Raw genomic sequence first — 12,270 nt, 5'->3', positions numbered from 1 at the left:
TATGTGCATTCATTTGTGATGAGGGTATGGGGTGTGATGTGTGGTGTACAGAGGGAGGCCTTTGATTGGTGGAGGATTGCATGGAGGCACAGTAGCTTTCTCCTTTCATTTCACACACAGTTTGAGAGTAATATGAAAAAACACCACGGAGAAGAATGAGATACAGCAGGAGAGAAAGACAAATGGAGAGAGAAATAGAAAATGGAGAAAGACAAGGAAGAAGGTGTGGGGTGAGAGAGACTTCTACGAAGAAGGAGAGAGGGGTAGAGAGAGACAGGTAGATATAGCAACAAAACAAGAGGGGGATGGAGCGTTTTGGGGACCCCATAGAGAAACTGAGCAAAAAGGCAATATACAGTAGAATGGAATATTCGGGTACTTTTTCTCCTCAGTCTTGGGACCTCCGTGACACAAATCCCTGCTAACAGGGATAGAGATGACATGGTGACTTTGATAGTTCCTGGGGGAGATCTCTACAGCACGTACATTGGTGTCTTCTTTTCATCTGCCTCCTGACATGGTTTCATTTTATGATCTCTTTCATTATGTGTCTGTCATATGTCGATGTTTTTCGATCCATAAACATGTCCATTATGCTTCAGCTCAGGATGAACAGACAAACTGAGGATGGAGGAGTTTTCTCATGACACTATCCAGTCCCGATAAGTAAGTGATGTTTTATACAGTCACACTTCCATCAGTATAAAAAAAGCAGTATACGTTCAGTACGCTGTCCACGGTCCTGAAATGTGCATTAGGCCTATTTTATCTCATCTCTCTTTGTCCCTCTCTCTCGCTCTCTCTCTCTCTCTCTCTCACACACACACACACACACACACACACACACAGGCACACGTTGGCACAACCTTACTCCCGCTGACCCCATTACAAAAAATTAACCACCCTCCCAAAGTTACAAATATTTTCACATGACCCTCCCCTTGTACTGTAAAAAATAATTGCACACCCTCCCCCTCATAAAAGTAACTCTAAAATTATGATTACCACCGCAAACAACAATAACTATAGCAACCCTGCATTTATAAACGTGGATATCGACTTGACCACTTCAGCATGGTTTTGGGGCACAGTAGATGCCACACAGGGCTATGGGCCAGAAGTGTGAGGGTTCGGCGACAACCACGGACGAACTCACTCTCCCTGCCTGTGTCATTACACTATGATCAGAGCCGGCTGCAGACAATGATCAGCTAGAGGGAAATCAGATTTTCAACATTTTTATGCTATACAATCTGATTGTATATGCTATACAACTTGCACCAATTGTGCAAGTTCTCCCACTTAAAAAGATGAGAGAGGCCTGTAATTTTCATCATAGGTACACGTCAACTATGACAGACAAATTGAGAAAAAAAATCCTGAAAATCACATTGTGGGATTTTTTATGAATTTATTTGCAAATTATGGTGGAAAATAAGTATTAGACTACATATATTACCTTTAGAAGTGTTAACTTCAGGCTGACTATTAGCATCTATTGAGTTGCAATATCCCATACATTGAATGTCCAAATCAACTTAAAGTATATACAAAATGAGTTTTGCAGCGACACAATTCTAAAGGAAGGCTACAGCTACATTCTTTCCTTTTACTGTTTGTGATTCAAAAATTATCATTTTGATTCTCATGATTCGATTCACCGTGATTTAACCGAACCCCAACTACTACAATGGCAAATAGTTAAAAAATAATTGTTTCATAAGAATAAAATGATTTTTTTTTTTTACTATTTTGAGAAATGTGAAAAGGGGCACCCGTTATATAGTAAAAACATTTTGTATGGCCTAAACAAGATCAATAGGGGAGCTTTTTGAGCTGCGTGTCTCATGTCTTGACTCTTTCATGTGCAATGACACACCTAGCCTCTCTGTTGCCTATCAGCTATTCCTTTATGTTCTTGTGGAGTTATATAGAAAATTGGTACAGGTTATTTTATGTGTGGTATGATTGCTAGTTAACCTATTACAGATCTGGACAAACAATCCACCTACCACCATTGTCACTATGGATAGAGGGCAAGATAGAGTTGACTGTATCCCAAAACAACTTGATAGGGGAGGCGCATGCAAGCAGATGAGGACATGTGGCTATATGGAAGAAATTATATAGTAAAACCTGCAAAATAGGGAATGTAAACCACTGAAAAACTGTCCCTAAAAGAGCTTTATAAACAAAAAGAGATCAATGCATTGATCTACGAGACTTCAAAGAGAGCCAACATACTTTCTGATACAGAATGCAGTGATGTGGACTGAACCTGTCGCCTGTAATAAAGCGTAGTGTGCTGTGATAAATGTCACTGCTGATTATGTTAAAGGCTTATGGACACAATGTGACCTTTCTGTGGCATTATATACTCTGAGAGGCAGGGTCATGTGACACATGCACACGTATTACTACATTACTGTGTAATGTGTATAAGCTGTGTGTGTGGTTTCAGGTAGGCTGTTATAAACAATAATATTCTCTTGGAGAACTGTGGAAAACCTAACAGCTTTACAAAGTCTAAGAGAGATGTGCTTTAGGTCTAAACATTTCCTTACTCATTCGACTGTAACTTGAGAGTAATTGGCAGCAAACTGAATCACTTATGTTGCTCGACAGGAAATGTAACTACGAAAACACAGTAAACACAACAAATATATATCTTCTTTAGACATCTCCCTGCACAACCTGAATTTCAAGGAGGAGAGGGAAAAAACAATCTAATAACAGTGCAGTACTTGAATATAATTTGTGAAGAGGTCCACAGGCAAGGAGGCAAGATTTGTTTATGTTAATGTTTCCTCTCCTCGAGCACAAGAAAGCCTCACCACAATGAATTGTAGACATCTCCGTCCGGAAGGCTTCCCCAACTCCCTCGTTACTTTCAGGTTGATGTTTAACAGCTGCAAAGTCAAAATTGGCTATATCGTAAAACTTAATGAAAACAAAAATAGGCTTTTTGATCTTCATTTAAGGCTAGGGTTAGTCATTAGGGTTAGCTGTGTGGTTAAGGTTAGGGTTAAAGCTGCAATACAGTGAGGGAAAAAAGTATTTGATCCCCTGCTGATTTTGTACGTTTGCCCACTGACAAATAAATTATCAGTCTATAATTTTAATGGTAGGGTTATTTTAACAGTGAGAGACAGAATAACAACAAAAAAATTGAGAAAAACACGTCAAAAATTTTATAAATTTATTTGCATTTTAATGAGGGAAATAAGTATTTGACCTCCTCTCAATCAGAAAGATTTCTGGCTCACAGGTGTCTTTTATACATGTAACGAGCTGAGATTAGGAGCACACTCTTAAAGGGAGTGCTCCTAATCTCAGCTTGTTACCTGTATAAAAGACACCTGTCCACAGAAGCAATCAATCAATCAGATTCCTAACTCGCAACCATGGCCAAGACCAAAGAGCTCTCCAAGGATGTCAGGGACAAGATTGTAGACCTACACAAGGCTGGAATGGGCTATAAGACCATCGCCAAGCAGCTTGGTGAGAAGGTGACAACAGTTGGTGCGATTATTCGCAAATGGAAGAAACACAAAATAACTATCAATCTCCCTCGGCCTGGGGCTCCATGCAAGATCTCACCTCGTGGAGTTGCAATGATCATGAGAACAGTGAAGAATCAGCCCAGAACTACACGGGAGGATCTAGTCAATGATCTCAAGGCAGCTGGGACCATACTCACCAAGAAAACAATTGGTAACACACTACGCCGTGAAGGACTGAAATCCTGCAGCGCCCGCAAGGTCCCCCTGCTCAAGAAAGCACATATACAGTTTACCAATGACCATTTGAATGATTCAGAGGAGAACTGGGTGAAAGTGTTGTGGTCAGATGAGACCAAAATCGAGCTCTTTGGCATCAACTCAACTCGCCGTGTTTGGAGGAGGAGGAATGCTGCCCATGACCCCAAGAGCACCATCCCCACCGTCAAACATGGAGGTGGAAACATTATGCTTTGGGGGTGTTTTTCTGCTAAGGGGACAGGACAACTTCACCACATCAAAGGGACGATGGACGGGGCCATGTACCGTCAAATCTTGTGTGAGAACCTCCTTCCCTCAGCCAGGGCATTGAAAATGGGTCGTGGGTGGGTATTCCAGCATGACAATGACCCAAAACACACGGCCAAGGCAACAAAGGAGTGGCTCAAGAAGAAGCACATTAAGGTCCTGGAGTGGCCTAGCCAGTCTCCAGACCTTAATCCCATAGAAAATGGGAGCTGAAGGTTCGAGTTGCCAAATGTCAGCCTCAAAACCTTAATGACTTGGAGAAGATCTGCAAAGAGGAGTGGGACAAAATCCCTCCTGAGATGTGTGCAAACCTGGTGGCCAACTACAAGAAACGTCTGACCTCTGTGATTGCCAACAAGGGTTTTGCCACCAAGTACTAAGTCATGTTTTGCAGAGGGGTCAAATACTTATTTCCCTCATTAAAATGCAAATCAATTCATAACATTTTTGACATGTGTTTTCTGGATTTTTGTTGTTGTTATTCTGTCTCTCACTGATCAAATAAACCTACCATTAAAATTATAGACTGATCATGTCTTTGTCAGTGGGCAAACTTACAAAATCAGCAGGGGATCAAATACTTTTTTCCCTCACTGTATGTAACTTTTTGGGTGACCCGACCAAATTCACATAGAAATGAGCATTATAGATCTGTCATTCTCGTTGGAAGGAAGTCTAAGAAGCGGTATATCTGTTCTATATGTGCTATTTAAATGCTTCCCGTTCTTTTGTTTCATTTTTGTGTCTTTTACTTTTGGTTTTGTACACCAGCTTCAAACAGTTGAAAATACAATTTATTTGGTTATTGAAAATATATTTCACAGCGGTTTTGTCACATAAACTGAAATTACAATTTTAGCAACCAGGAAATGGTGGAGCGATTTATTCATAATGCGCCTTTAAGGGTTAGGTTTAACATCAGATTTTATGACTTTGTGGATGTGCCAGCTAGTGACCACTCTGCAGAGGTGCCTCCAGTACGAGTCATCCCAATAAATGCCAGCCGGCTCCCTACTTCCTTATCTCTAAACTGACACATGTCACCGCTGAGGATGATTCTCACACAGATTTCTCTAATTAATGTTTGAGAGAAAAAATTACAAATAATCTCCACTTAATTAACATTGGAAAGTTTTGCCGTTGTTTTTAGCCACTAACTGGGGACTGACTAATAGTAATACGTATTCATGAGATAAATGTAAATTATGTAAATGCCACCAGGGGGTAGACCATAGGGACAGAGAGTATGCCAAGGAGCACGGAATATGGCTGTCAATCATCACAGCACTAGGCTGACCAGTAATCCCAAACACACTGCAGGGGAGAGGGCTGGAAATATGAGACAGATAAGGGACAGTTCAACATTTGGTCATACTCTAGGTGTCATATAAAATGCACACACCTCTCCAACATTTAAAATATTTCCACATGACCCTCTCCTTGTACTGTAAACAAAATTGCACACCCTCCCCCCTCATATAATTTACTCAAACATAATGATTAACAACACAAATAACAACAACTGTAGCAACCTTGTGTTTATAAACAGGATATTGAGTATGCGTGCAGAAAAGCGTAGTGCATAAAGGAAGTACAAAAACACCTTAATAGAGGAGGTGCATGCAAGCAGATGAGGACATTTGGCTATATGGAAGAAATTATATAGTAAAACCTGTAAAATGGGAAAATGCCATGTGCCCAATAAAAAATCACACAACCCTCCCCAAAGCTAAAAAATAAGTTAGACAACCTTCCCCACTGTATAAATGGAAACTGAGTCCAATGGGAGCCAAATGCACTAATGTTTAGCTCAGAAGTTCAGTGGCTCAGTAGTGAAATCGTTATCATTAATGATGGTCCCTTTGGGAGGGGGTTGTGGGGGGCTCTAACAACAGTAAGCAGCACACCATGACAGTTGCTTTAGCCCATAATACATCATTAGGACCCATTTTCCCTGACCACTTGGCCTGACCAGGAAAAACTCCTGGCCCTAACCATGATCCATCAAATCTGCTATTACAGTGTGTTGAATCCTAATTAACAAGAACTAGGTGCCACTGACCTCTGACCGAAGGTGTTCTCCTTGCGGTGACAGTGGAGGGTGATGACCCTGTGTCCCTCACTCCTCACGTCCTGACTCACTGTCCATAGGACTGGGTTACTGGCCCGCGCCCCCAGGAACGCCACGCCATCCTTCGACTTCACCCTGGAGGAGAGAGAGGTCAGATGTCAGACAACAACATTAAATAGGACTGATTACTATGTCTGCATCCTAAATGGCCCTGGTCAAAAGTAGTGCACTATATAGGAAAAAGGGTGCCATGGCTTTAATGTGATGTCACTGGTCTAGCATACTAGGCTATGTGTATGCACTGTATTGTATATACACTGCTCAAAACAATAAAGGGAACACTTAAACAACACATCCTAGATCTGAATGAATGAAATAATCTTATTAAATACTTTTTTCTTCACACAATAATTATCAATAGAAATCAAATGTATCAACCCATGGAGGTCTGGATTTGGAGTCACCCTCAAAATTTAAGTGGAAAACCACACTACAGGCTGATCCAACTTTGATGTAATGTCCTTAAAACAAGTCTAAATGAGGCTCAGTAGTGTGTGTGGCCTCCACGTGCCTGTATGACCTCCCTACAACGCCTGGGCATGCTCCTGATGAGGTGGCGGATGGTCTCCTGAGGGATCTCCTCCCAGACCTGGACTAAAGCATCCGCCAATTCCTGGACAGTCTGTGGTGCAACGTGGCGTGGCGTTGGTGGATGGAGCGAGACATGATGTCCCAGATGTGCTCAATTGGATTCAGGTCTGGGGAATGGGCGGGCCAGTCAATAGCATCAATGCCTTCCTCTTGCAGGAACTACTGACACACTCCAGCCACATGAGGTCTAGCATTGTCTTGCATTAGGAGGAACCCAGGGCCAACCGCACCAGCATATGGTCTCACAAGGGGTCTGAGGATCTCATCTCGGTACCTAATGGCAGTCAGGCTACCTCTGGCGAGCACATGGAGGGCTGTGCGGCCCCCCAAAGAAATGCCACCGCACACCATGACTGACCCACCGCCAAACCGGTCATGCTGGAGGATGTTGCAGGCAGCAGAACGTTCTCCACGGCGTCTCCAGACTCTGTCACGTCTGTCACATGTGCTCAGTGTGAACCTGCTTTAATCTGTGAAGAGCACAGGGCGCCAGTGGCGTAATTTGCCAATCTTGGTGTTCTCTGGCAAATGCCAAACGTCCTGCACGGTGTTGGGCTGTAAGCACAACCCCCACCTGTGGACGTCGGGCCCCCTCATACCACCCTCTTGGAGTCTGTTTCTGACCGTTTGAGCAGACACATGCACATTTGTGGCCTGCTGGAGGTCATTTTGCAGGGCTCTGGCAGTGCTCCTCCTGCTCCTCCTTGCACAAAGGCGGAGGTAGCGGTCCTGCTGCTGGGTTGTTGCCCTCCTACGGCCTCCTCCACGTCTCCTGATGTACTGGTCTGTCTCCTGGTAGCGCCTCCATGCTCTGGACACTACGCTGACAGACACAGCAAACCTTCTTGCCACAGCTCGCATTGATGTGCCATCCTGGATGAGCTGCACTACCTGAGCCACTTGTGTGGGTTGTAGACTCCGTCTCATGCTACCACTGGAGTGAAAGCACCACCAGCATTCAAAAGGGACCAAAACATCAGCCAGGAAGCATAGGAACTGAGAAGTGGTCTGTGGTCACCACCTGCAGAACCACTTCTTTATTGGGGGTGTCTTGCTAATTGCCTATAATTTCCACCTGTTGTCTATTCCATTTGCACAACAGCATGTGAAATTTATTGTCAATCAGTGTTGCTTCCTAAGTGGACAGTTTGATTTCACAGAAGTGTGATTGACTTGGAGTGACATTGTGTTGTTTAAGTGTTCCCTTAATTTTTTTGAGCAGTGTACAATAGATTGATCCAGATCCATTCTGATCCAGATACATATTCTTCCATACAGAAAGTTTGCAATTCACCATGGGAGAGTTGGCTCTGAATAAAACCAAGCCTCACAGCCTGCTGTAGTGGAACAGGTTGAGAGCTTCAAGTTCCTTGGTGTCCACATCACCAATGAACTATCATGGTCCAAACACACCGAGACAGTCGTGAAGAGGACACGACAAAGCCTATTCCCCCTCAGGAGACTGAAAAGATTTGGCATGGGTCCTCAGATCCTCAAAAAATTCTACAGCTGCACCATCGAGAGCATCCTGACTGGTTGCATCACCGCCTGGTATGGCAACTGCTTGGCATCCGACCGCAAGGCACTACAGAGGGTAGTGCGACGGCCCAGTACATCACTGGGGCTAAGCTTCCTGCCATCCAGGACCTCTATACCAGGCGGTGTCAGAGGAAGGCCCTCAAAATTGTCAAAGACTCCAGCCACCCTAGTCATAGACTGTTCTCTGCTACCGCGACGCAAGCGGTACCGGAGTGCCAAGTCTAGGTCCAAAATACTTCTCAACAGCTTCTACCCACAAGCCATAAGACTCCTGAACAGCTAATCATGGCTACCCGACTATTTGCACTGCCCCCCCACCCCATCCTTTTACGCTGCTGCTACTCTGTTAATTATTTATGCATAGTCACTTTAACTCTACCCACATGTACATATTACTTCAACTACCTCAACTAGACGGTGCCCCCACATTGACTCTGCACCGTACCCCCCTGTATATATAGCCTCCCTACTGTTATTTTATTTTACTTCTGCTCTTTTTTTTCTCAACACTTTTTTTGTTGTTGTTTTATTTTTACTTTTTTGGTTAAAAATAAATGCACTGTTGGTTAAGGGCTGTAAGTAAGCATTTCACTGTAATGTCTGCACCTGTTGTATTCGGTGCATGTGACCAATAACATTTGATTTGATTTGATTTGATTTGCTGTTTTCTTGGCTAGGATGAAATTAATGTGATTTGCAGCGTACAAAATATGGCATAAAATCAACAGATAGCATTTCGGCTGTTTAAAACAATAAGGACGTTGGATTGACTTTGAATTAACCTTCGAAGAACACATTGTGGAACTATAATTGGACGTTCACAACAAGCCAGGAACACTACTTTCATCCAAGACAGGTTATAAATCCTACAACGGGAAGATAATAACCTGTGTCCAGGCTGACTCACTCTACAACTGAAAACAGGTGGTGCAGTCTATTATTTTATTTCATCCACACCTGTGGTTTAAAAGAACATTCAGACCAGAGCTGTACACTCTCCATTTGATATATGCCATTACCCATGGATACAGCTAGCTGGAGAGAAGCCAGTCACTCTCTAACCTGCTCCTGTTCTCCATTCTAACACATGCTAAACTCCATTCTCTGCCTTGTCATAGAAAATTGCACTGATGTGCGGCTCTCCCTACCTTTTTCCATAATGAAAAATTGCACTGCTTTAAGCCTGTGACGCTAAAGAATCAGTCTTTAAATAAAAAAGGGGAAAAAGGAAAGGAGAGATACAGTAGAAAGAAAGTGAGGAAAATAGTTACGGTGGATGACGACATGACAAACTGTTCTTGAACTAAAGGGAGAGCGGCAGCACACATCTCCTGACTCAGCCCGGCTTCTCCTTTGATCTTATCAGGGAGCTGTGGCTAGCAGTAATAACTGGCGTGTGTTCAGCGTGGAGCTCCTGACGAGCCCAGATAAAGGCCAGCTAGAGCCAACGCTGCTGCCTATGTGGCTGAGGAGGTGACAGATGGCTCCCAGCTCTCTGCATCTGCATCCCAAATGGCACCCTATTCCATACATCCCTAAAACTCAACTCTGGACCTCGAAGCCTGTTCCACTGCATTTTTTCATTGTTTCGCTCTGGTCAGGAATTTATTTAGACCTGGGTGGGTCTAAATCATGGAATGGGGTGCCATTTAAGACTCCATCCTGAAGACAGAAGGGTTGACAATTAGTTTACATAACAATCTAGAGCCCACATCTACAGTAACATACACCTCAGAGATTGAACATCAAATGTAAGGTCTCTCTCTCTCTCTCTCTTCTCTCTCTCTCTCTTATCTCTCTTATCTCTCTTCTCTCTCTCTCTTCTCTCTCTATTCTCTCTCTCTTCTCTCTCTCTTCTCTCTCTCTCTTCTCTTTCTTCTCTCTCTCTCTTTTCTCGCTCGCTCTCTCTCTCTCTTCTCTTTCTTCTCTCTCTCTTCTCTCGCTCTCTCTTTCTTCTCTCTTCTCTCTCTTTCTCTATTTCTCTCTCTCCATGCTGCGAGAGTGTTTGGATGCTGGGAATTGCTTGAGTGAGTGCTAAGTGCGAGTGTTGTGTAGAGTTAGATATCCTGGGTTTTTTTTTTGGTGATATCTTTTTTTTTCTATGCATGATTAAGGTTATTATTTCTATTTTCTTGTTGTGGTAGAATTAAGTATATTGTTTTTCGTGTCGAAATTACGCTGATTTTGGTGGGGATGGCGCCCCGAATGGGGACGCGCGTCCCTGTCACTTCGGCACGGTTTAGGTGTCTACTGAAGCTACTGGGTCAATGGTGGAGGAGGTTCTGGTCGCCGTGAGGAGAGAAGGTAGGATAGAGAATGTTGCTTGCGCGCCACGGATGAATAAAGCGGTGGTGGTATTTTTTAAAGAAGAGCGCCTTGTTGATCGTATGGTTTAGCATGGCGTACTTAAAGGAATGTTATTCAAGTACGCCGCTTTTTTCTCCGTCAACAAGGGTAACGATTTGACAAATTACCGCCAGTTATTCCAAATGAGCCATTGAGCGCGAGTTATTGCGCTGTGGGAGTTTGTAAGTTGAATTAAGGTTGTCCCAGTGGGTTGCAAACACCGGGCGCGTTGAAATGGGATATGTGCATTTCGGCGACAGGTGTTTATGTTTTTGAGACTCACCGGAGCAGACTTTGAGTCGCTAAGTCAGGTATGACAATAGACTGTATATGGCTTATGCTATATGTAGTCAACAGTGTTTTGAGTGTGGGGGATGTTGGTCATGCGTACATGCTTGCCCGAAAAGGGAGAAGGCAGAGGGGAGGGGCGGCAGGTGGTCCTCGTAATGCTGGGCCCACTGATGTAGGGAGAGGTGGGCTGGACAGCGGGAGAGCAGCCACAAGTATCTGTTGCTGAGGAACAAGTTTTCCATGTTGAGGGCACAGAGTTGCAACTTGTACCAGAGGGAAATGTTATGCAGCAGAAAGATATTGTTGTAGAAGGTAAGGATGGATCTGAAGGGCCATTTCCTCAGACTGGTGAGGAGGTGCCCAGTACGAGTGCTGGGGTACAGGAGGGGGTTCATGTGGAGCTAATCTCCCAGGTAGTGGAGGAGATGCCCACTACGAGTAATGGGGTTCAGGTGGGGCTAGTCTCCCAGGTAGTGGAGGAGATGCCTGGTACGAGTGATGGGGTGCAAGTGGGGAGTGTTGAAAGGGATGTGGTAGAGGGGAGTCAGTGGTCTGTGGCCTCAGTTGAGGAGGATCAGGAGAAGGATATGGATATCTCTCTTGATATGATATCAGCTGGTGAGGACAATTTACGATCTAGAGGAGGTAAATGGGTTTCTTTGATCAGATTTTTCGGGAAATCTGTCAAATTGGCAGATTATTTTGATGTTGATAAATTTGTGAGGTCAGCAGTGATGTTACAGAAGACGTGGGGTTAGACCAGTTGAGTGAGAAGAAGCGCTCGGCTTGAGGAAATTTGTTACTGCTGTATACAGCAGCAAAAGGTGGTGGGAAACGTGGTCAGGTTAAGAGAACATTTAAATAATGATGATGATTATGCCTCATAGGGTGTTCTATTCTCTTTTCTGGTTTCTCTGTGGTTTCTTCTGCTTTTCCTTTTTATTTTCTATATGGAGGTACTAAGGGGGTAGGTTCTCTCAATATTAATGGAGGAAGGGACAGGAATAAGAGGGCTTGGGTATTAGAAGTGATAAAACAGAAAAGGCTTAATGAAGTTTTCCTACAGGAGACACATAGTGATGAGGAAAATGAGGTTGACTGGGGGTATGTGGTGGGAGGGGCAGCATATACTCGGTCATGGTACTAATTTCAGTGCTGGGGTGGCAATCTTGTTTTCTTCAGGCTTAGGGGTGACTGTGGTATCTACAACAGAGATTGTCAAAGGTCGGGTTTTATTGGTCAAGGTGGATGTTATGGGGTTTTTGTTAGTTTTTTTGAATGTTTATGTTCCTAATGAGGGTATAGAGCGTATTGTTGGTTTTGAGAAAAATGAAGGAAACCTTA

General features: G+C 43.7%; 1 protein-coding gene across 1 annotated transcript in view; it reads right to left on the bottom strand.

Moving 5' to 3' along the window:
- The window catches only part of LOC121582571 (transmembrane protein 132D-like), a gene marked incomplete at its 5' end in the record, with an annotated part of 96,601 nt that extends 90,365 nt beyond the window's left edge, over positions 1-6,236 (bottom strand). The window contains one exon of the mRNA XM_041898460.2: positions 6,091-6,236. Within this exon, the coding sequence (XP_041754394.2) occupies positions 6,091-6,236 (146 nt within the window). The remainder of the gene's footprint in view (positions 1-6,090) is intronic.
- Positions 6,237-12,270: the final 6,034 nt, after the last annotated feature.

This window comes from Coregonus clupeaformis, chromosome 15 (assembly GCF_020615455.1).
Source record: "Coregonus clupeaformis isolate EN_2021a chromosome 15, ASM2061545v1, whole genome shotgun sequence".
In the NCBI taxonomy this organism is placed as follows: Eukaryota; Metazoa; Chordata; class Actinopteri; order Salmoniformes; family Salmonidae; genus Coregonus; species Coregonus clupeaformis.
Note: the sequence above shows the minus strand (reverse complement) of the source record. Positions and strands in the feature narration are given on the sequence as shown.